This window comes from Erinaceus europaeus, chromosome 4 (assembly GCF_950295315.1).
Source record: "Erinaceus europaeus chromosome 4, mEriEur2.1, whole genome shotgun sequence".
Lineage (NCBI taxonomy): Eukaryota > Metazoa > Chordata > Mammalia > Eulipotyphla > Erinaceidae > Erinaceus > Erinaceus europaeus.
This window is the reverse complement of record NC_080165.1, coordinates 116,173,619-116,198,671: the sequence shown is the minus strand read 5'-3', so window position 1 is coordinate 116,198,671 and position 25,053 is coordinate 116,173,619. Positions and strand designations below refer to the sequence as shown.

At 39.5% G+C, this 25,053-nt stretch overlaps 1 protein-coding gene across 1 annotated transcript in view; it reads right to left on the bottom strand.

Annotated features, from left to right (window-relative positions):
- Positions 1 to 2,858: 2,858 nt before the first annotated feature.
- ALDH8A1 (aldehyde dehydrogenase 8 family member A1) overlaps positions 2,859 to 25,053 on the bottom strand; it is a 33,821-nt gene continuing 11,626 nt past the window's right edge. The window contains exons 5-7 of the mRNA XM_007520028.3: positions 12,760 to 13,016; positions 9,621 to 9,782; positions 2,859 to 3,980 (exon numbers count right to left, since the gene is read on the bottom strand). Of these exons, the coding sequence (XP_007520090.1) occupies positions 3,528 to 3,980; positions 9,621 to 9,782; positions 12,760 to 13,016 (872 nt within the window). The 3' untranslated portion in view covers positions 2,859 to 3,527. The remainder of the gene's footprint in view (positions 3,981 to 9,620; positions 9,783 to 12,759; positions 13,017 to 25,053) is intronic.

The following is a 25,053-nucleotide window of genomic DNA, read 5'->3' as shown; positions in this document are numbered from 1 at the left end:
TCTTCTGAGTTAGTGGGTTTCCTGTAGAGAGCATATTGTTTGGTTGTGTTTTCTGATCCTTCTTCCTATTCTGTGCCTTTTAATATGTGAATTCAGGCCATTGACATTTATTGATATCAAAACTGAAGATATTTTAATGCCAATTTTGTAGATTTTTAGTGTTCTGATATATGGCATATTTATCATGATCTGACTGTTTATAGAAGACCTTTCAGAACTTCTTTCAGGGCAGGCTTGGTGATACTTGATTCTTTCAACTGTTTCTTGTCTGAGAAGGTTTTTATGCCTCTGACTAGTCTGAATGACAGTCTAGCAGGACACAGTAGTCTTGGTTGAAAGTCTTTCTCATTAAGCATTCCATAGATATCTTGCCATTCTCTTCTGGCCATTCTCTTCTGTTTGTGTGGAGAAGTTTGCTGCTAATCTTATGGGTTTTCCTCTGTAGGTGACTCTTTGTTTTTTTCTTGTAGCCTTCAGGATCCTTTCTTTATCCTTATTCCTTTCCATTCTAAATATGATGTGTCTTGGTGTCCTTAAATCTAGGTTAATTCTGTTTGGGACTCTCTGGGCTTCTTGAACCTTTATGTCTTTGATGTTGTCTAGACTAGGAAGGTTCTCAGCTATTATGTCCTGAAAAATGCTTTCTTCCCTTCCCTCTCTTTTTTCCCCTGGTGAGCCAATAATGCATATATTATTTTTTAAAGTCATCCCATGGGTCTCTGTTGTTGTTTTCAGTATCTCTTAATCTCTTTTTGAGATCTCTTACTTCTTTTTTAGTTGTCTCTAATTCATTCTCGATCTTGCTAATTCTGTCTTCAGCCTCATTTATTTTATTCTCTCTCTCCTCTACTGTTTTCTGGAGTTCATCTATTTTGTTAACCTGTTCTGATACTGTTTTAACTTGTTCAGCTAGTTGTGTTCTTAGCTCAGCTATTTCAGCTTTCAGCTCTCTAATAACCTTGAGATAATAGGTGTTTCAACAAATGAGAGTCTCATTTGTTGTTTCTGCATTTCTGATGACAATTCTTTCAAACCCTTTACTCATTCATGTGATTATTTCCTTAACTAGTTGACCTCATTATTTTGTGCTTCAACCTTTGGGGGGCTTTTAGCTGGACTCCTGTCCTGGTTTATTTCTCCAATATTTCTTCTTGTTGGTTTAGGCATTTTATATAGTATGTTATTAGTTCCCTTTCTCCTACTTTTCAAATTACTGATCACTCTTGCCTGGTTGACTTGTGTCCAAGTAAGGTACTTAAAGGGTTCACAGTTGTGGAAATTGACAGTTGTTTCAATATTATTTTAGTCCCTGAGTTGGAGTAAAGTGCCTTAAAAGCCTCTTTTGGGGAGTTGGGGAGTAGTGCAGTGGGTTAAGCAGACATGGCACGAAGCACAAAGACTGGCATAAGGATCCCAGTTAGAGCCTCCAGCTCCCCACCAGCAGGGGAGTCACTTCACAGGCAGTGAAGCAGGTCTGTATGTGTCTATCTTTCTCTCCCTCTCTCTGTCTTCCCCTCCTCTCTCCATTTCTCTCTGTCCTATCTAACAATGATGACATCAGTAACAACAATAATACTACAATTTTAAAAAAAGGCAACAAAAGGGAAAATAAATAAGTATCAAAAAATAAATAAATAGTAAAAAAAAAGTCTCTTTTGTTCTTTTTCTTCCCTGTAGGATATGGGAGCCTGAGGGCTTTTAAACTATAAGTAGGCTTCTTAGCTTAACCCCTCACTGCTAACCAATAGATAATCCAGTGGTTATGCAAAGAGACTCTCACAGCCCCATTGCTAGGCTACTGAGGTATAGACCTCCTCCTGAGTTTCCTGGTTAGTTCTCTGTTCCCTGGTGTCAGCACACGGCCTCCCCACCACTGCTCCAGATTCTCAGGGCAGTAGCAATGGAGAATCACAGTTGCATTTGGTGAGTCTTAGGGGAGTCCTCTCCTCCCTTCAGCCATCTTTTTGTTGGTGAAACAGACTAGAGGTGGTGCCTCAACCGGTAAACTGACAGACTATTACCAGCCACTTAATCTCTCCCTAGGCTTCTTTCTGTCCACAAGCCACATGTGCTTGCCCTCACTGGTGATTAGGTGGGTTCCTGAAGTCGTTCTAGTCCTGTCTTGTTGCAGTCCCAGGTGGCCTTCTTTGGTATTCCTAGTTGACCCCCTAGTACCACTCTTATGCATTTATTCAAAGGATATGTAAACTTTGACTGCATTTCTTTGTTTATAGTTGCATTACCCACAATAACCAAAAAGTAGAAAGAGTCTGCATGTTCATTAACAGATGACTGGATAAAGAAGTCATGGGATATATACTCTATAGAAGTACTCTGCAATTAAAAAAGAGATATTGTGACATCTGGGACAAAATGGATGGAACTGGAGATGATTATGCTTAATGAAATAAACAAAGAGATGAAAGACAGCTACTGGATGGATTCACTCATATATGGAATATAGAAAACTGATATGCACAAACTTGCAGGAATGAAGGAAAGAGAGAAGGAAGAAGGGAAGGAAGGAAGGTAGGGAGGAAGGGAAGAAGGGAAAGAGAGAGGGAGAAAGGGAGGGGAAGGAAAAAAGGGTAAGCAAGTAAACTGTTTCTAAGTGTTTGTAAGAGTTATGATGATTATTTTTGGGAAATAGAAAGGTGTGGACATAGACCTTTGGTGGTAGGTGTGGAACTATACCCTGTAATTTTATAATCTTATAAATCACAAATAAAAATGGAGGGGACATGTTTACAAGAGGCTTCAGGTTCAATCTCAGGACCATAAATAACCAGAGTTGGGTGGGGATACAGTCACAAAAAAGAAGGAAGGAAGGAAGGAAGAAAAAGTATATTCCACACAAGTTATTAAAATCACTTAAAATTTATTTTCTAATGAGATATGCACAGTGAGGATTAGAATTGATCAATTCCATGGATGAAATTATCTCCTTTTCTTGTTTAAAATTTCCTCTAATAGTACTGGTTATTTTATTTTTCTCTTTCCTCTGATCAATATATTGATCCATTTAGTGGAACCTACTTTATATGCCTTCTCTAACAAATTCCATACTGCTTATCACTAATAGTTGCTGTTGCCTTATATAGAAAAGTACAGTCAATAATCAGTTAACCGGACTAGTAACTAATGTATGGAGAGAAACCATTTCAACATAGGTGGTAAATTATGCTGATTTGCAGCCCTTCAGCTTTGTAAAAAATATTTACCATATACTTGCAAATGAAAATAAAATCAAAATGTCAGTGATTTCACATGAATTCAAAGTGATTAAAAAAAAAAAAACCTTAGAAGATATAACACTCATTGAAGGACTCTATATTTGGCTTCTATTCTGGGCTTTCCCACGGAGATGTCCTCTCTTCTTTGAATCCACATTGAAAGTAGCATCTCTTCACCAGTCAATAAAAATACTATTTTTGTTGAGTCAAGACAAGGCTGGAATTTGTGTCAGTATTTCCTTTCACTACTCTGCAGTCAGCCATTGACCTTCACAGCTTCTCCACTGACCAAAGTCAGTGTTTAATGGTAATGGTTTTGACTTCAGTAAAAAATTCGTAAGACTCTTTGGCTCCCTCTCTACCTACCCCAGAACTCTTCATTCCCCCAAAAGGAAGGTTCAGTTCCCTGATGAGCCAGCAGTTGGTCCAGACCAAGCCAGACTGCAACTTCTTAGCCACCCGGTGGACACGCCCCACATTGGAAGACCACACTGTGGCTGCCAACCCATATTTAACATTGTTTGCCCTTTGAATCACTTCCTCTTCATTATCAAATGGCACAATACATGTCACCGGACCAAATATCTCTTCCTTCATGCAGCAGGATTCATCCTTAATGTCTGTTATCACTGTGGGAAGCATAAAGTAGCCTGTTTGATTCCTGGGGGGCAGGATCAACTTATCCACTCCCTCACCACAGAGAACTTGGGCCCCTTCAGCACAAGCTCTCTTGACGTAATTTCTCACCTGGGTAGATAAAAATCATGATTAGTAACAAAACAGCAAAAAAAAAAAGTTATCATTTTTATTGTTATCTAAGATAGATGTTTATGGTCATTTCTAAGAAATCTTTTTTTTTTTTCCTGAGGGGGAGGGTTAACAAATAGAAGGTTTATTATATCAAGGGTTACTTAGGTACATAAAAACCAAGGCAGCAAAACAAGTAAGGGGAAAAGACTGGCTCGTTACCAGTGCTCAGATGTATATGTTCAGGTCCTGGGGAAGCAGTATGACTGGTCCCAGTTCTAAGAAATCTAAGGTTAGTTACCTTATCATTCAACTGCTAAGCTTAATGGTAAAAGTGCTCCAACCAAGATTTGAGTATTCAGCACTTCTGTATAAGAGGAGAGTAATTTATGTGATGTCAGAGTGTCACACAATCAAATAATAGCTTTTCACACATGTTCATTTAATTCTCTCAAAATTCTATTTACTGAGTCTTATGATTCCCTATTAGTTGATTATATGACTGAAAGAATAAATGGTTCATATAGCTAATAAATATATTGCCAGAATTCACAATGTTATTTTCAGTTGTATTTGGTACAAATACAAAAAAGAATATTTTCTCAGATTTGAGTGGATATATTCATTGCAGAAAATAAAAAGTGAATATTGTATAAGACTTTAAAGTAAAAAAATCAGAATTTGCTCTAATTGGTCAATTTTCAAAATAAAATAATTTCCAATTTCTAATCTCATAACTTAAAATATATCCATGTAATATTTTGTGGCTAGTTACAATGGAAAATAATGTAATAAACTAGCCCTGTGACTTGTAAATAATGACAATTGTTTATTAATAATAAATATAGAAAATAGTTGTTTTAGTATTAGAATATATATTTATTTGTTGAAGCATTGCCAAGGTCAGCATAATAGATTATTCTAACTCTGAAGGAAATTATAAGCAGACGGGAAATAGAAAACAAATCCATAGTTTATAAAGTATAAAACAACTATGGACAGAGCCTAATCCATAGTTTATAAAGTACAAAACAACTATGGACAGAGCCTAGCAGGTATCATACTATGTGAAATAAGACAATTGGAGAAAGACAGACACCATGTGACTTCACTAGTATGGTACATAGAGAAAAAAAAACGATGAACTAAATAAGACAATAAACTTTTGAGCTATAGGATCAGTTAGTGGTTAACAGAGGAGAAGAAAAAGACCTGGGTTTAGAGGGTGACAGAAATCAGGACAAAGAGAAGCACATGTCAATTTTCAATAGCACATGTTTGAAATCTCTATAATGTGAAAACATAATGACACATTAATAAGTTTTTTAAAAAATCCTAGCATTTAAACCTACCAATCAAGTACCAAATCAAAAGCAAGATAAATTTTTGACATGGTGTTTTGTATTTGTTTTCCTCTCTCTTTCTTTTTTTCTTCTTTCTTTCTTTCTGTCCCTTCCTTCCTTCCTTCCTTTCTTTCTTTCTTTCTTTCTTTCTTTCTTTCTTTCTTTCTTTCTTTCTTTTTCTCCTACCAGAGCACTGCTGAAGTCTGGTTTTTATGATGATACAGAGGACTGAACCTAGGATTTTGGAGCCTTAGGCATGAGAGTCTCTTTACCTCACCATCATGCTATCTACCCCTGCCCTCCTATTTTTCATTTTTCATCTGAATATTCTATCCCAAAACTACATTATTACTCCACTGTAGAATTGTATTTAGTGCAGAGCTATATATTTATTTTCTGGTGTAGAAAAAAAAGTGTCATTTTATCATTAATGTTTGCTTCTGTTTGCCTAACACTTAGTAAGTCTTGAGGACATAGACTTTTAAGAAATCGAACAACTGGTGCAGCTTTATGTTCTCCTCCTACAGAGTGCACAATGATTTCAAAGCTTTCCCAGAAAAGTCCCAAGTCTCATTTGTGGGTAGAGACTAAAGTAGACCTGGATTTTTTCTTTCCCCTACTCTTTTACTCCTTTTAAAACAACCCACCCACATCAATGTAAAGGAGCCGAAGTCATCCTTATCAACAGGGGAAGTCAAGGTGAAAGTCTTCAGAGAACCAAAATGGATGCAATACCAGCACTTGAGTAAGGATTCAAACAGAGCCAAGAGTGGTCTGCATTCTCCTTCCTGTAATTCTAAGTGAAATTACATGATTATCTCTTAGAAACATTTAGAATAATGAAGTGTGGAGGGAAATGTTGATTTTCAAGTTGTAAATCTGTGGAAAAAAACCCAGTTCATGCATAATATAACTGACTCATACAAACTGGTTTTTTTTTCTAGAGAAAATATGCTAGGGCAATAGAATAACTACATTTGGAATTCAGAAATTGAAAATTTCAGTAAAACCTGGTGGGAAAGCAATTTGTAACTAGTAATATGCTATAAAAACATAATGTATGGGGCCAGGTGATGGTGCACTTGGCTAAGCACACACACTCCAGTAAGCAAGGATCTGGGTTCAAACCCCTGGTCCCCCACCTGCAGGGGAGAAAGCCGCATGAGTGGTGAAGCAGTGCTGCAGATGTCTCTCTGTCTCTCTCCATTTCTATCTCCCCATCCCTCTGGATTTCTGACTGTATCCAACAAATAAATAAAAATAATAAAAAAATTTTTTCAAAAGTGTATTAATATCATGAGACTTTTATGAGAGGATAAAGCAGAGAGTAGTGATTGTACAGAGATTAGTAGCATGAGAACAGGAGTCTTAGTGTACCCACATCCCAGCTTCCATGCTCTCCAGCTGACGGATTTTAAATACTCTATACCTCAGCAGCCTTGTATTAAACAATCAGACTTATAGTGACACCTATTTCAGAGGGTCCTTAAAATAATTGATAAAATGAAATATAAAAAACATTTAGCACACTATTAACGGCTTTGTGCAAAACAGCACAGAGTAAGTCTGTTAAATGTCATCTACTGGTGGTTTTGTAGATGATGACAGTGATGGTAGCTGTAATGATGATAAAATGAATATGATGAAGATGGTAATAATATAGCACATACTCTGACACTTGCTACCTTAGAAACTTCTGAAATGTTCTTCCCTCTGTACATCAATTTATTTAACAAAAGAGGATAGAAACTGCAAAAACAGGGAGGCAGGCGGTAGCACAGCAGATTAAGCGCAGGTGGTGCAAAGCACAAGGACCAGCCTAAAGATACCGGTTCGAGCCCCCGGCTCCCCACCTGCAGGGGAGTCGTTTCACAAGCTGTGAAGCAGATCTGTAGGTGTCTGTCTTTCTCTCCCGCTCTCTGTCTTCACTTCCTCTCTCCATTTCTCTCTGTCCTATCCAACAACAACGACATCAAGAACAATGAAAATAATAACTACAAAAATAAAACAACATGATCAACAAAAGGGAATAAATAAATAAACAAATAAAGATTAAAAAAGAAAGGCAAATGTAAAAACAGACCCTTGTTAAGCTTAAAGTCTGGCCCTATCAGTAATGTGCCTGCTAAGTTCCTCTGTGCTTATATTCAAGAATTCTCTAACTTGAGTTAAGGATAATAATACATGAAAGCAACAGACTTTCATGCTTGAGGTCCCAGGGGTCCCAGGTTCATTATCTGGTACTACCACGGCAAGAACTGAGCTCTAGTTTTAAAAAAAGAAGAGGGGGTCGGGGGGTAGCGCAGCGAGTTAAGCGCATGCGGCACAAAGCGCAAAGACCAGCTTAAGGATCTCAGTTCAAGCCCCTGGCTTCCCACCTGCAGGGGAGTCACTTTGCAGGCAGTGAAGCAGGTCTACAGGTGTCTTTCTTTCCCCCTCTCTTTCTTCCCCTCCTTTCTCCATTTCTCTCTGTCCTATCCAACAACGATGACATCAATAACAACAACAATAATAACTACTAAAACAATAAAACAACAAGGGCAACAAAAGGGGGGGAAGAAGATGAACAAGGAGAAGAAGGGAAGGAAGAGAAGGAGAAAGAGAAAAAGAAGGAAAAGAATTCTATATAATTCCTATAGCTAGAGTCAGATTCTGTTAGTCTAAAAGGCTGGCATATAGCCAGATTTTCAAGGCAGTCAAGCAGGGAAGGTTTCAGGACACTAAAGCAAAACCAAAAAAAATGGGAAATGGGCAAAAGTGATCCTTGATTTTATTCCTTGAGAATAGAAACACCTGCAATGTATTGTGCAGCCCCATGTGCCCCTGGGAAGCTTAGAAGGCATACAGACACTTGAAGACACTTTGTATCTGAGTTTCTGAACCCTCTGCCATTATAAACCAGATTTTTACATATCTAATTAAACTCTCCTGTTACTATATCAACACCTATTGTAACAATAATACAGAAATAAGATGAAACAAAACCTTCAGAATTTGCACAACTAATTTGATTGTGAGAAGACATGGACATACTGCAGAGAGATGTAGAATGCAGAAATAGCAGCCAGGTCTCTCTTGAAGAAACCTCCAAGACTATTAGGAGAAAGGCCAGGAAAAATGGTTGCCAGTAAAGTGTGTCCAGTATCTGCTTGATCCCAGATGGTTTGGAACCAATCTGAAGAGTCACAATCTAAAAAGGCAGCATTCACACTTCCCAGATGCTTTTATTAGCTCTTCTCAAAAAGTACAGATTACTGAGGGCTTCCTTAAAGAAATGGAGCTGATAGCCCACAGCAGGGGTCCACCTGGTAGGAGACTCAGGGTGAGGCTGTGGGTCTTGTATTTAGTCACAAAGGCTCTGGGCACAGCAGTAAGAATCACAGATTCAGAAACCTCAAGGCCTCTGTAGGACTGTTCTGAAGTTTTATACAGGGGAGGAAATGTGAGCAGAGGGGGAAAAAAGAAAACCACATTCTGTAGGTAGGAAGGGTCAGACATAAGAGACTGCAAAACAAGGACAACTCCATAGATACCAGCAATCTTATATGCAGTGGGTGGGGGTCACAGAGTTGTCATCGTTATTGTTTTTCCTTGACAAATTAAAAAATAAGAAATAATTGGTCTATTTTATCAAAACAATCTTTAAAAATTTTAATCATAGTTATTTTTAAAACTATGTATGCCTTAATGACTGCAGCTAAAAACGTGTCTTTCTGTGCAAAATTTCATGACTCATTTTGAAAACAACATCAAATACTAAATTGCAATGACCCTAAAGATCTAAATTTCATAAATAGCCCAGAGGCCATCACTGGCTTTTTACAGGTAGGCCATCATCTGTCACCCCATCAACTAAAGATCTTATAATTTGGATTGTGTGTGCTTGCATTTCTGAAATCTTATGCATTATAAAGCAGATAAAGAACTTTGCCATGAAAAATATTTACCCATAGGTAAATACTTGTATGTAGATTAAGGGGTGTCAATACCCATAGGTATTTATCTACATCATTCTTGATAGTTGATCTTTTATGTTTTGAAATCTGCCTTCATGCTTAACTGGTGGAATCTCCGTCCTAACAGCTCAAGTCTATTTATGTCCGGACTACATTTGTGTATTTATGCTTAACATTTTTAGTCTCTGCATCTAGAGATAATTCCCCACAGATAATAGCTTTGCAAAAGTAAGGCAGATTAACAATCGTTATAGCATAAATATGTGTTGTGTCTTACACTGAACTTCTTTCGAAATACGAACTCTTTCTGCAACTTTCATCACAAGCAAAGATTTACTTACTTTCTCCAAATGAGCTTTACTTATCAGAGCTCCCATGCTGGCTGATGGATCAGAGGGAATGCCAACTTTCCACATTCTGGCAGCTTCCACAAACCTCTTTAAAAAATCATTATAGATGCTCTTCTGGACAAAGATTCTACTTGTGCAGAGGCAGATTTCACCCTGTAAGTATGACACACAAGGACAATAACGAAGCTGGAGGTTCTACGCACCCTTTAATTGATCATCCTACACCTCTGAGCCCTACTATGACACAGGCACTGGTCTAGTAACAGGAGATAGTTGTAAACAAAGTTTCCCCCACATGGAATGTACAGATTTGTTGCAATAATACAAGCAAACATCCCAATAAATGACATAACATCAGGTAATGTACTCAGTGATAAGGGGAAATTAAGCAGATAATGGGGATACTGATGGAGGAACAGCTATTTTACTGAAGAGAGTCCTAAAAGCCACTTGTGAAAAAATGACTATATAAAATGACATGTTTGATGTGAAGGAGCTGAATAAGCATGACAAGAAGTGATGATCATGAGGAGGAGATAGCATAAGAGTTATACAAAAGACATTCATGCCTGAGGTTCTGAAGTCCTTGGTTCAGTTCCCTGCACCATTGATAAGCCACAACTGTATGGTATTTGGGCTAATTAATGAGAACTAAAATAAGAAATTGGCTGGGGTGGAGGTTAGAAGTAGTGGTAGGAATGGATGAAATGTTGAAAGTGGTAGGAGATAAAACTCAGGAGGTGAACACGGCAATACTATATATAATTTCATAGGTTCGGAGTGAAAAATAAATTGTATTTTGGCACTGCCGGTCTTCGGCAACATTAAGTGAATAGCAATAGCTTACATGTATTCCATGCTTACTATGTGTCATGCATATTCTGATAAGCACTATTTCTATGGAAGAAGACATACTATTGTCCATCCATATTTCTGTTTTCCTTCTGTTTCTGGGGCTTTTCGGCCATCTTAAGTTTATGCATGACCATGTAGTTTGCTTTGGCCAATGAAATGCATCTAGAAATGATTTGGGTCATTCTGGCACTGTTTGGAGACAATATCCTTCTCCCTAATCTATCTTCTCTCCTATAGCAAATCTAGAACCACATCGATATGAAGGGGCTATAAAACTGAAGCACCCTAGATATGTAGAACCAAATGAAAGATAATTACTCTTGATGCCAGAAATCAAAAGTATTACTAGGCTCTCTAGTAGGATGATTGTAGAAGAACTGAATGGAGGACAAACTTGTTTAGGAAGTGCCTCTCACATGCCAGATCCCAGGAATGGACATGGCTAGGAAATGGAGTTTGAATACCAACTCAAGGGGAGACATAGCACAGGGAGTTTCAGCCACAGTCTGAGTAATAATGCTAAAGTCCACATTTATTTTTTCTGAGATGGAGTAACCTCAGAGCCACTGGAGACTTTGTACCACATAAAAAGCCAATCATGTTTGATTTTTTTGAGACAGCTGTGCCACAGGGGTTGGGCAGTGGCATGCTTGGTTGTGTATATACATTGCAGTGCAAAAGAACCTGAGTTTAAACCCATAATCCCCACTTGCAGGAAGGAAGCTTCATGACCAGTGAAGCATGTAGTAGGTCTTCCTCTTTTTCTCTTCCTTTCTATCTCCCCCTCCAGTTTCAATTTCTCTGATTATTAAACAGTTTGTTATGTTTTATATCTTAATGCTTTTCAGCTACCAAGTGACATATGCTACCATGACGTCAACCTGACTTCCCTGGGCAGACGAGCTCATTAATGTATCCTGGAACTCCACGTCTCCAGAGCCCTGCCCCACTGGGGAGAAATAGGAACAGGCTGGGAGTATGGATAAACCTGCTAACACCCATATCCAGTGAAGAGGCAATTATAGAAGTCAGACCTTCCACCTTCTGCACCCCATAATGATCCTGGTCCATACTCGAGAGGGATAAAGAATAAGAAAGCTTCCATTTTGTTTTTCCCTGTCTGTTCTTCTTTCTCAGTTTCTGTTCATGAGTGGGGTAATCTCATACTCATCTTTCTCTTTCTGACTTACTTCACTTAGCATACATAATTCCTTCTATCTCCATCCAAGATGGGTTAAAGAAGATGGGTTCATTATTCTTAACAGCTGAGTAGTATTCCACTGAGTATATATACCACAGCTTTCTTAACCATTTATCTGTTTGGGGGCACCTGGGTGACTGAATTTGGAGTATTTCACCAAAGTAAAAAACTCTGGGTGGGGGGAGAGGGTATATTTTCAGTTTCACTATTGGGGGGTGGGGTGGGGACAAAAACCTTTGGTGGTGGCAATGGCATTAATATACACACCTAGTAACTTATAATCTTATAAATCACTATTTAAAAAAAAAGAACAGGGAAGCTTCTAATGGAAGGGATGGTATGTGGAATTCTGGTGGTGGAACCTGTGGAATTGTACCCCTTTTATCCTATGGATTATTATTAAATCAATTTTTTAAATGGGGGGGAATGCTGTACAGAAGTAGACACAATTGCCACTTTCATGATGCTTACAGTTCAGTATATTTTATCCAGGTCTTTAACCCTTTTAGATTGCATGGCTGTGAAGAATCTCATGAAAATGATGTTAAGACATCATTGTGTAACATCAAAGACATGTTAATGTTACACAATGTTAAGAGAAGTGAATGTTCCCTGAAATTCACTCATCACTTCAAGTGATGAATTCTGCTCTATATTCAGTTGCTTATTCCTAAGTGTATGAACACATTTAACATTTTTCTGGGGGAAAATAAGGTTTACTGGAAATAGGACATTGAGACATCAAGAAAAAACTGAGGGATGGTGATTCCATGAATAAAGCGATGGAAAAGCCTGGATCACCGAGAATCAGTCATTTGTCCATAGCCGGTACCTGATCATAGTTGTGTAACTCAAGACAAAAGATTCTGATGAACTTATATGTAACTGTGCAAGACCCCCCAGTCAACACTGTTACCAGACAGTCAATGGAAAACAATAAGCAATGTAACAGATTCCCTTTCACTGCAATGGCAGTGCATTGGCCTCCTCAGCCCTGGCTATCTATGCACTGTGATAAGATAGCTACAGATAGACAGGGTCACTGAGAAAAAGAAAAACACCCAGAGGGCACACCTGGTTAGCAAAGCTGGACCTGATGGTTGTTGGAATACATTCCTCCAGATTAGCATCCTCAAAGATGATGGCAGGATTCTTGCCCCCAAGCTCCAGAGAGAGTTTCTTGCAGTAAGGGGCACTCAGCTGTGTGATCCTCTCAGCTGTGGGTTGACTCCCAGTGAAGGAGATGACTGGCACCTCTGGATGGGACACCAGGGCCTCACCTACTCTGGGCCCCGTTCCAAACACAATATTTACAACTCCTGGTGGCACACCTGAATCAGAAACAGTATCAGTTACAGTAATTATCCTCCATTTGTTGAGGTCTTCAGATTGCCTGGAAATTCTCCTTAAAAGTCCAATGACTTGAACAAGTGAAAGTGTATTTTCACAGCTGTCAAAAGTTTAATGATTTACTTATTTTATTGGAGGAAGAGGTCTGAGAATCTCTCAACGCTAATATATGCAGTGCTGGGGATCAAACCTGAAAGTGTATGCATGCATATCCTGTATTCTAACTCCAAGTTATCTCGAGTCCACTACACTCGTTTAACAGCAAAGCAAAGAACATAGAGTCATTTCTGTCTAAAGTCTATCCTACGTAAAATTTCTCCAGATATTTTACCCTAGAAAACTATGAAAGAATATTCTAGATAATCTCTGTAGTATTGATTAGATTTCAGGGTTTGAGGCCGCACAGATAATCTTAAGATAGACCGAATCTTGTGAAGGAGAAAAGGTAGTGGTGCACCCAGTTAAGCACATATAAGATTCACACAAGGACTCAGGTTCAAGCTCTCACTCCCCACCTGAATCAGGAATGCATCACAAGTGGAAAACCATGTCTACAGGTATCTTTCTTTCTTATTTATTTATTTATTTATTTTTATTCTTATTCTTTTTATTTATTTATTGAATAGAAACAGTCAGAAATCTGGTGGGAAGGGGTGACAGAGAGGGAGAGAGGCAGAGAGACACCTGCAACACTGCTTCACCACTCACAAAGTTTTCCCTCTTCAGGTGGGGGCCAGGGAGCTCGAACCTGGGTCTGTGTGCATTTGAACATATGCTTTCAACCATATGCACTGTCACTTGGCTCTATCGACTTAATTTTTATTTATTTTTTCCATTTTTTTATTTCTTTATTCGGGAATTAATATTTTACATTCAACAGTAAATACAATAGTTTGTACATGCATAACATTTCCCAGTTTTCCACATAACAATACAACCCCCACTAGGTCCTCCATCATCCTTTTTGGAGCTGTACCCCCCCCCCACACACACACACACACACACACACACACCTCAGAGTCTTTTACTTTGGTGCAATATGCCAATTCCAGTTCAGGTTCTACTTGTGTTTTCTCTTCTGATCTTGTTTTTCAACTTCTGCCTGAGAGTGAGATCATCCTACATTCATCCTTCTGTTTCTCACTTGTTTCACTTAACATGATTTTTTCAAGGTCCATCCAAGATTGGCTGAAAATGGTGAAGTCACCGTTTTTAATAGCTGAGTAGTATTCCATTGTGTATATAGACCACAACTTGCTCAGCCACTCATTAAAAGTATCTTTCTTTTTCTCTTCCTCTCTATCTCCCTCTGCCCTCTCAATTTCTCTCTGTTCTATCAAGTGAAAAGAAAATAGAAAGAAAAAAAAAAAGGGCCACCAGAAGCAGTGGATGTGTAGTGCTGGTACTGAGCTCCAGGAATGAAAGGTAAGAAGCAAAAAGCCTGTTCCTTGTTGGCATCCAAGAGTCATAATTCAGTGTGAATTGTTAAGCAAAGGGCAAACACTAAAGAAGCCAGAGAAGAGATTGACTATTTTGGCACTAGGGAGTAGGGAAAGTTAGTCAAAGACAGTAAATTTTGAGTTGGAGGCCCTGTACCTCATTAGATGGGCACATGATACAAGTCCAAAGGCTGACTTAAAGTGCCAAAAATAGGTACCCCAATATTTTACATCATTAGATCCTACCAAATGACATCTTCATTTATTAATATTTATTTATTTTATTTTTTATTGTTGTAGTAGTTATTATTGTTGTTGTTAATGATGTCATAGTTGTTGGATAGGACAGAGAGAAATGGAGAGAGGAGGGGAAGACTGAGAGGGGGAGAGAAAGATAGACACCTGCAGACCTGCTTCACCACCTGTGAAGCGACTCCCCTACAAGTGGGGAGCGAGGGGCTCAAACTGGGATCCTCAAGCTGGTCCTTGCACTTCACTTTGCTCCACCGGCACTTAATCCGCAGCACTACCACCCAGGTCCCTAATATTTATTTTTGTGTTTATGGATTTACTCATTTATGAGGGCAGAGCCAAGATGACGACTTGGAAGCAGCTGCTGGTGTGAGCTCTGATAACAACTGCTAGAAAGGGTAGGATCCTGGCCTTCAGCAGGACGGGGAACAAGGAGTTCTAAGCGTGACACCCAGGAGGTGAATATAGCTCAATTTGGGTTAGAAAATAGAGAAAAAAGAAAGGAAATTTTTTTTATTATTTCTGAACCTCACCATCCCTCCCATAACCAAACCCCGGGGGTGGGGAGCACTGCTAGCAGGCTCCCCGCTGACTTTTTTTTCTTTACCAAGATTCCTGGCTTACAAGGGGTGTCATTCCAATCCTGTTCCTTTCTGAATCCCTTGGCTCTTTTTTTTTTTTTTTTTTACTGCTTAAGTGACTTAGGCCAAATCGGAGTGATAAATATCTGACCAAGCAAAGCCTCACCCCGCCTGGGAAAGACTGCCTGGAAGTTATTTTTTACAATCAGATTTACTCATTTATTTGTAATCCACTATTAGATGGTATAATAGCTAAGGTGAAAACTGCATTGTGTTTTTCTCTCATTGTATCCCCTATGCCAAAGCCTAGTATGCCATATAGAGCTAAGACGGTGACTGTTTTCATACATCTGGTGCTTAATGTAGGCCAGTCATTGTTTTAGCAAATCAATGGGTAATGCAGCATTATCACCTTCACCTACTAATGAGGAAGTTCAGGAAAATGGTAAAATGGTGTTAAGTAACAATCTAAATGCTGTGATTTAGCAATTGGTAAATAGCAAAACTAGTAATAGGGGATTCATAGAGATTTATTAAATAAGTAAATAAAGGCTTCATATAACATTATTCAATTAGAAATGATTCTTGATTTCTGAATGCTTTAACATTCCAGTAAGAAAGTATATCTGTAAGGATTACGTGGTGGCATACCCAGCTGAGAGCACACATTGCCATGTGGTACAAGAACCCAGGTTCCAGCCCCTGCTCTCCACCTGCAGGAAAATGATTTATGAAGAGTAAAGTGCCTCTATTTCTCTCTCCCTCTTTATCTCCCCCTCCTCTCTGTGTCCTATCCAGTAAAAATGGTGGGGGGATGGCCACTAGGAGCAGAGGATTCATACTGTTAGCACTGAGTCCCAGTAATAACCCTGATAACAATAAATAATCTTTTAAACAAGTAGGAAGACCAAAAAAAGACACCATAAAGTACCTAATGAAACAGTTTCTACTTAGAACTATATACCCTCCTCACCTACTTCCTAATTCACTTCCCTGAGTCATGCCAAAGGTAGCCTTTTCAGACAAAGTAAGGACTACAAAACTGGATAAGGGCAAGGCATCAGCATATTTTAATGATGGCTCTTTGGTCACTACCAGGCCACCCTATTCCTAGAGCCCTAGTCAGGGAATCCTGAGATTCCCACACAGACAAGATGGGCCTAGACCTCTAACAGATCCCTCTTTCTACTATCACTGGTCATCTCCATCAGGAACAACATAATGGACCCCTTTGTGGGCCCCTGTAGGGCCTTGCCCTCAATGTGGATCAACAATGGTAAAGAATGTTCCATTCTCCTAAGGGAGGTTGAGCAACAGACTCTACCACCTGAAGAAGATGGGTCCTGGGAGTCAGGCAGTAGCGCAGCAGGTTAAGCGCATGTGGCACAAAGTGCAAGGACCGGTGTAAGGATCTCGGTTCAAGCCCCTGGCTCCCCACCTTCAGGGGTGTCGCTTCACAGGTGGTGAAGCAGGTCTGCAGATGCCTATTTTTATCTCCCCCTCTCTAACTTCCTCTCTTCTCTCCATTTCTCTCTGTCCTATCCAACAACAATGACATCAATAACAACAATAAAAACAACAAGGGCAACAAAAGGAAACAAATAAATAAATATTAAAAAAAAAAGATAGGTCCTGAAATTAGTGCAGCCTGGAATGTTCCTAACCATGACCACAGAATGCCAGCTTAGACCTACAGGGATGCAGAGGTTACACAGGCTCCTATGCTGAATATGGGCCCCAGATCAAATCAATGGGGGTATACAGCTAACAATATGTATATACTTTTACTGTATTTGGGAGCTACTCTATACCCTGATCCAGATTCCTAGTCCTTTTTCCAACTATGACAACCATCTCCCCAGACAATAATTTGGGTCCACCTGCATGTTAGCTATCAGAGTTGGGCAAAAACTAGTAAAGTCATGGGCCCCTTGGAATATACCTAAAATATACCTACTAGCTTTTTCCAAAATGAAGACCCCAAATCCTCACCTGCAATATTCTTGCCTTTGGGTTCATTATTAGTCAACAAAGTGTTCTGCTTTATAGCTTAACTCTTTTTTAGCCACCAGGTTCCAGATGCTACTATGATGCCAACCTGACTTCCCTGGGCAGATGACCCCACCAATGTGTCCTGAAGCTCCGCCTCCCAGACCCCTGTCCCACTAGGGAAAGAGAAAGACAGGCTGGGAGTATGGATTGACCTGCCAGCGTCCATGTCCAACAGGGAAGCAATTACAGAAGCCAGACTTTTCACTTTTTGTACCCCATAAAGATCCTGGGTCTATACTCCCAGAGGGATAAAGAATAGGAATGCTTTCAAGGGAGGGGATGGGATACAGAGTTCTGGTGGTAGGGACTGTGTGGAATTATACCCCTCTTATCTTATGGTTTTGTTAATATTTCAATTTTATAAATAAAAATTTAATATATATATTCCCTTGGATTAAAGCCATATATACACTTTGAAAGTATGAATAATTTAATAGTGATGATACAGTATTATCCAGAACACTATTGTATGGAGTCACAATCTTAGCCCAATCACTCTGAAGGAACAACTTGGTCCCCTGCAGGTGAATCCCCAAGGAACAGATGGTAAGAGTCAATAACTCACAATGGTATCTGGTAAAACAATACTTGGATCCCCACTTGTACACAATATATATACAACCAAAATCTAGCTTGTATTGATCCTAGATCATAGGGCATTGCCAAAGTGAGGCATGCCCAGGACCAGGCAGTGTGTGACAGCAGCTGGGCTGTGGGTTGAGGCAAAAAAATTGGAAGGAAAAATCTTCTTGTGATCAGTAAAAGAGTACAGGACTTCCCCTTCATCTTCTGGGTGGGGGCCTGTGTTTCCATCATATTTCCTACATGTATCTATTTGCTTAATAGTTGTATAGGGGAGGAGAAAGTAAACTGTTGGACTTTTTAATTCTGGAGGAAAAAAAATGATTGAGTGATTTGTAATATCTGCAGTTACCTTTAAACATATGGTGTTAGAAGGGCTGAAGAGACAACTTACCAGGTAGGGTGCTGCCCAGCTATGCATGAGACAAGGATTTAAACCCAGGTACCACATGGCAGGTATTATGACAGCACAGAAAGCTCTGGAGCAGTAGTCTCTCTCTCTCTCTCTCTCTCTCTCTCTCTCTCTCTCTCTCTCTGTGTGTGTGTGTGTGTGTGTGTGTCTCTTTCTCTTTCTCTCTCTGTCTCTCTTTCTCTCAAAGTTGTCTGAAAGCTATGAAATCACATATGCATTAAGCCCAGTTACACACACACACAAAAAAAAGGTGCTAGAAACATAGAAACATCAGATATTTAGGTCCATAGAGCAATAAGCTAGTTTCATTAGATTGTCTTCTACACAATGGCATTAACATTGCAATCACATTTCCTTGAGCTTGGAGATTAATGTGTTCAGAGCTATCTACTGGCCATAATTTCTCAGTATCATTTTGCCATTTAATCCAGATAGTAATGAAATCTGTCTAGAGATATCTGCCTTCTACTCTTAAGAGACTCCTATTATATGAGAAGAAAGGCAGTTTAATTACCAAATAACAACTTGGTAAAACTCAGGATGGTGGCTAAGGAACAGTAAAGGGAATAATGCCCCTCCAGTGCAAGGTAACAAAAAAAAATTAAGTTAAAATAGAGCAGAACAAAAATGAATAAGAAGTACTAGAAAATCAACATCAGTGGACACTCCAGGAATGAGGGCTAACATTTGGTACTCCCCAGGGAAAAAAACAATATATCCTAGAATTTCCAATGAGATATTCACTGCTTATTTTTCAAATGATTTCCTACAGGTCAAACCTGTGAGAATGACTCGGGACTAAAGGAACTTGCACTAAATAATCAGAACATGGGTCATAAGGATAGCCTACTTGGATAGTGCACTACTTTGGCATGTGTGTGACCGAGGTTGGACCCTAGTTCTGCACCATGCTGAAGAAAGTTTCAGTGCCATACCTTTCCCTCTCATTCTTTGCCATACCTTTCCCTCTCATTCTTTGCCTTTCTGCTTCAAAGTCTGTATCAGGAGAAGTCAGCCCAGAGCAGTGAAGTACCAGATAAGATAAAAGGGAAAAAAATGTATTGAGATTATCTTAGCAGGTTATTTTATCTTTCTACTCCTTGCACAACTAAATTATCATAGTGTTCAAAAGCAGAGTTATGCAGAGGTGAATCACAGCTCCTCCCAATCCCAGTAGAAAAACAGAGGGCTGAAGATAGATGCGATTTGAGCATTACATTCTCCATGTTCATCAGAGGAGAAAAGTTTGGCAGTGTCAGCCCAGGGAGGGAAAAACCATCTTGGAATAATCATATTAGTTCATAATAACCAATGTTGGGCAAGTAGACTGAAATATAAAACTCAAAGTGCAGGACGGGCCTAGGATATTTTAAAGGGGAAAGTAGTTAAGAAAGGGAAAACAAGGGACGAAGAAATATCTCGCTTGGATGGCATGCTGCTTTGCCATGTTCACAACCCTGGTTCAAGCCCAGGCTCCACCACACTGAAGGAAGTTTTTGGTGGTGTAGTCTCTTTCATTATCTATCTATCTTTAAAAATAATTTAGGCACACATGGTGCAAAGCACAAGGACTGATGTAGGGATCTCAGTTCAAGCCCCTGACTCCCCACCTGTAGGGAGGTCACTTCACAAGCAGTGAAGGATGTCTGCAGGTGTCTGTCTTTCTCTCCCCCTCCCTGTCTCCCCTCCTCTCTTGATTTCTCTCTGTCCTATCCAACAACAACAACATCAATGGCAACAATAATAACAAGGGCAACAAAGTGGGAAAAAATGACCTCCAGGAGCAGTGGATTTGTAATGCAGGCACAGAGCCCCAGCAATAACCCTGGAGGCAAAAAATAATAATAATTTAGGGGGCCAGGTGATAGTGCTTTGAGCACACTTATTACCACACATAAGGATCAGGGTTTGAGCCCCTACTCCCCATCTGCAGAGAGGATGCTTCACAAGTAGTAAAGTGGTTCTGCAGGTGTCTTTCTCTCTCTCTCTATCTCCCCCCTCCTCACTCAGTTTCTCTCTGTTTGGTCAAAATAAAATAGATAGATAGACAGATAGATAGATAGATAGATAGATAAGAAGGGAGGGAAGGAGGGAGGGAGGGAGGAAGGAAGGAAGGAAGGAAGGAAGGAAGGAAGGAAGGAAGGAAGGAAGGAGAAAAATGGCTGAGAGTGATGGATCGATACTTAGTACAGGCAGCAAGCCCCAGTGATAACCCAGGAGTATATATATATATATATATATATATATATATTATTTATTAATATATATATTTAATAATATATATATTATTTAAGATAAAGAGAAATCATCATAGTCAAGATGTGCTTGATTTGGGGAGAACATGATTTGGGGAAAAACTGGCACCTCCATTTTTACCTCTTCCCTTCTCCAATAGAAACCAAAACAGAATATAAGCCCCATATGTTTCTTAAATCACTTCATTTGGTGAAAAGATGATTTACAAGGTATGTGATTTTTTTTCAAGATAAATATTATCACATGTGTACAGTTTATTTCATCCTGATAGGTATCAGCACACTACACTCTCCATTAGAAAGTCCCACTTTTATCCCACTCCAGGGACCTTGCAGTCAACATACAGGGAAGAAATTCCTTAGATCTCTGAAGACATTAGATACTTAACTTTGGAAGTTAACTCAAGGAATGGAATGAAGAGTTAGGGAGATAGTACAATGCCAGCACACCAGATTCTTATATCCGAGGCCTCAGAGATCTCAGTCATAAGCTCCAAAATATTTCAGAGTTGAACAGCATGGTAGTCTCTTTATTTATTCCTCTCTCTCTTGAAAGTAAATCATTTAAAATATTTTAAATAATTGTATTAAAATGTGATTGCTGGGATTTTTAAAAAAAGATATTGTGGTGTTTATTCACAATGGGAGTGTTTTTCAGACATTTACCACAAGAATGTGAAAAGGGGTACTCATGTGTCAATAACTGTACTGTAAACCATTAAGCAGCCAATAAAATGATTTTTAAAAGTCAGTTAAATTAAAATAAGTGTATGAATCATAAAGAAAAATGTGACTCTTGAGGCCTGAAAGATAGATCAGATCAAGTTTTTATATCTGAATGAAAAAGAAGCCTAGAAACAGTGAAGTGGTTGGCCAAGTCTCTGCAAAAATGATTTATTGGCTAATTAAACGGCTCTTTTTTACAAGAGGTTGACACTTTCTGGAACATATTGAACATCCCCTGAAGGTCAAAAGCAGCCATAGTCATCATCTCAAGACCAAAGATAGGAGGTCTGATTCCTCTCTAAGTTACTTGTGTAACAGAGATTGAAAATGGGTCATAAGACCTAATTCCTTGCCCTAAATCCGATGTTTTAACTTTATCATCTAAATCCTGAAATAAAGAATTGACTCAGCTTTTATGGAAGCCAGTGTATACATTTTTGCTTTCACAGAAAAAGTAAGTAGGTGAAGGTAGGTAGGGGGAAGAAGGACAGAGAGAGAAGAAAGAGAGAGAGAGAGAGAGAATCATATAGACATAGGTAAACCAGAAATGCCTTCTTTGTGGGTTTGAAGAAGGCATGGTATACCAAGAGTAGAAGACCCTGGAAGCCTGTGTCCCATTATGAAAATAGACTGCCCTCTTATACCTGAGGCTGTGGAAAAAATTGAGTGGAGGGACCCAAAAGAGGAGGGTTTTCTGATGGTTTACTTGCTGGGACCTCCATCTATGGCATCCCAATACTGCTGCCACATCAGGAAAATGTCCCCTAAAAAAGTCAGAGATGCACCATTAGCAGAAAGAACATAGGAGCCATAAGTTCCCCAGTAGAGGTTCTAAATACATGAGAAACTGAGGAAGGTGTATCTCTTAAAAAATGGACTATTTCTATCAGGTATTCTATGAATAAACAACCAAAAAAATGCCTTACAATATTTTCCCTCTTCTCTTCTCTTCTCTTCTCTTCTCTTCTCTTCTCTTCTCTTCTCTTCTCTTCTCTTCTCTTCTCTTCCCTTCCCTTCCCTTCCCTTCCCTTCCCTTCCCTTCCCTTCCCTTCCCTTCCCTTCCCTTCCCTTCCCTTCCCTTCCCTTCCCTTCCCTTCTCTTCTCTTCCCTTCCCTTCCCTTCCCTTCCCTTCCCTTCCCTTCCCTTCCCTTCCCTTCCCTTCCCTTCCCTTCCCCCTTCCCTTCTCTTCCCTTCCCTTCCCCCTTCCCTTCCCTTCCCTTCCCTTCCCTTTTCCCTCCCTCTATCTCTCTCTCTCTCTCACTATATTATCTCTAGGACTTGTTGCCTGCAGGACAAATCCACCACTCCTGGTAGATAGGGAAGGGGGAGATTGAGAAAAAGAGACACTTGCAACACTGTTTCAACATTTTTGAAGCTTCCTCCCTGTAGGTGGGGACTGAGGCTTTGAACCACACTCCATGAGCATGGTAACATGTGTGCTTAACTGGATGCATGACTGCCTAGCCCTGCCTAGTAATATTCTTATTTTTATTAAGAATAATTTGTGGTCCAAACATAAAATTTAACTTACCTATTAAAAAGACCATCACTGTTTGCTAAAATTGGGATACAAACATGGAAGGAGCCAACACATTTTACATAGTCTCCATATATCTCTTCACAAAAGACTTACTATAGAAAAGGGAAGAAAGGCGGCGTTGTGATGGGGGAATCCAGAAAATATCATCCTAAAAGGATCACTGAAGTCACCATCCCCAGTAACAATACATGTAGATACACACCACCATGTAGAATAAAATGAGAATACAGTCTTAGTTCTGTGAAAGTCAGGCTAAACTTTCTAGGTCTTATAATGAGAAAAACATCAAACAACATTATAGACCTAGTCTATAATTATGTAAAATCTTCAAGGCCATAGAAAGTTAACGACTAAAGAACTGATCCAGGTTGGAATTTTTAGCACTGTATTATCTAGGTGTAAAATATAGGTTTAGAATATAGCCTATGGCTTAAATGGTGCCTCTGGGTGAAAAGATGTATGAGTAATTTATGCTACTTAACTTTTTTGTAAGTTTGCAGTAGTTTCTAAATAAACATTCTTAAAAGAACCACTTTTAGTCTAACCTTGTCAGATAAAATGAGGACTGATAAACTGGACAAAGACAGAAGACCAGCACACTTTAATGGATGGCTTTTTTTGGTCAATACCAGCCCCACCCATCATCTGGGACTCCAGTCAGGGAATCCTTAAATTCCTATATAGATCTGATGGGTCTAGACCTCTAATATATCCCTCTCTCCACCATCACTGGTCATCTCCATCAAGAACATCATCATAAGTCCTCTGTGGGCATCTCCAGGACCTTGTTTTCACTGAAGAGCAACAATGGTAGAGACTGCCCCACTCTCCAAAGGGAAACTGGTCAACCTACTCTACCACTCAAGGAAGACTGGTCCTAAAATGAATGCAGCCTAGAATGTTCCCAGCTGTGACCATGGACTTTGAGCTCCGACTGACAGGGACTCAGAGGTTATACAGGTTCCTGTGCTAAGTATGAATAGCTATGGGCCCTAGGTCAGATCAGTGGGATTTACAGTTAATGGCACTTATATACTTTCCTCATATTTAGGAGCTACTCTCTGCCCTAATCCAGCTTTCTACTCTCAATTCTAACACAATCTTCTCAGACAATACCTTTAGTCCTAAATGTAAACTATCAGGCTTAGGCAAAAATTACGAAAGTCATGGAACATACCTAAAATGTACTTCCTAGCTTCATCCCACACAAAGACCCCTAATTTCATCTGTTCTGTTCTTAACTCTGGGTTCCTGTTTATGAAACAAATTGTCCCGCTTTATATCTTAAAACCTTTCAGCCACCAGGTTGCTGATGCTACCATGACACCATACTGACTTCTCCAGACAGATAAACTCACCCATGTGTCCTGGAACCTAACCTCTCCAGAGCCCTGTCCCACTAGGGAAAGATAGAAACAGGCTGGGGGCATGAATCAATCTGCCCATGTCCATGTCCAGCAGAAAAGCAGGAAGCCAGACTTTCTACCCTCTGTACCCCATAAAGAATCTTGGTCCATACTCCCAGAGGGATATAGAATAGGAAGGTTTCCAATGGAGGTGATGGGACACAGAACTCTGGTAGTGGAAACTGGATGGAATTGTACCCCTGTTATCATGTAATCTTGTTAATCATTATTAAATCACCAATAAAAAATTTTTAAAGAAAAAGCAGTTTAAGACACTATCTAAGGTAGGCTGATGTCTATTTTGATGTCTAATGGCTGCATTATTATATTGTGTGCCTTATACTGCCAAACAACTAACTGGCAGCAATATGTTCTTGCTGTAGGGAGCAGATGACAGATTTCTTAGAAAAGGTCCAGGAAGACAAAAAAAAAAAAAAAAAAAAAACTAAAGATGTCACTGGACCTAACTTTACCGGTGAGCAGATTTCTATCCCAAAATAATTTGTTAAGGGTTTTAGAAACAGCATATCCAGTAGACATCCCAAGTAAGAGGCCATGGGTTCAAGCTCCCACAACACACTGAGCACCACTGACTGAATTCAGGCAACTCCAGGGATGGTGAAGTGGTACTAAGTTCTCTTCCCTCTTTATCTATCCCTCCTTCCTTGATTCCCCTGCCAATAAAAATATGAAAACGTGGGCCTCAGAAACTGCTTAACAGTATCACAGCATCCACAAGGCCCCAAGTTTGTTCCCCAAGGGACTAGATTTTT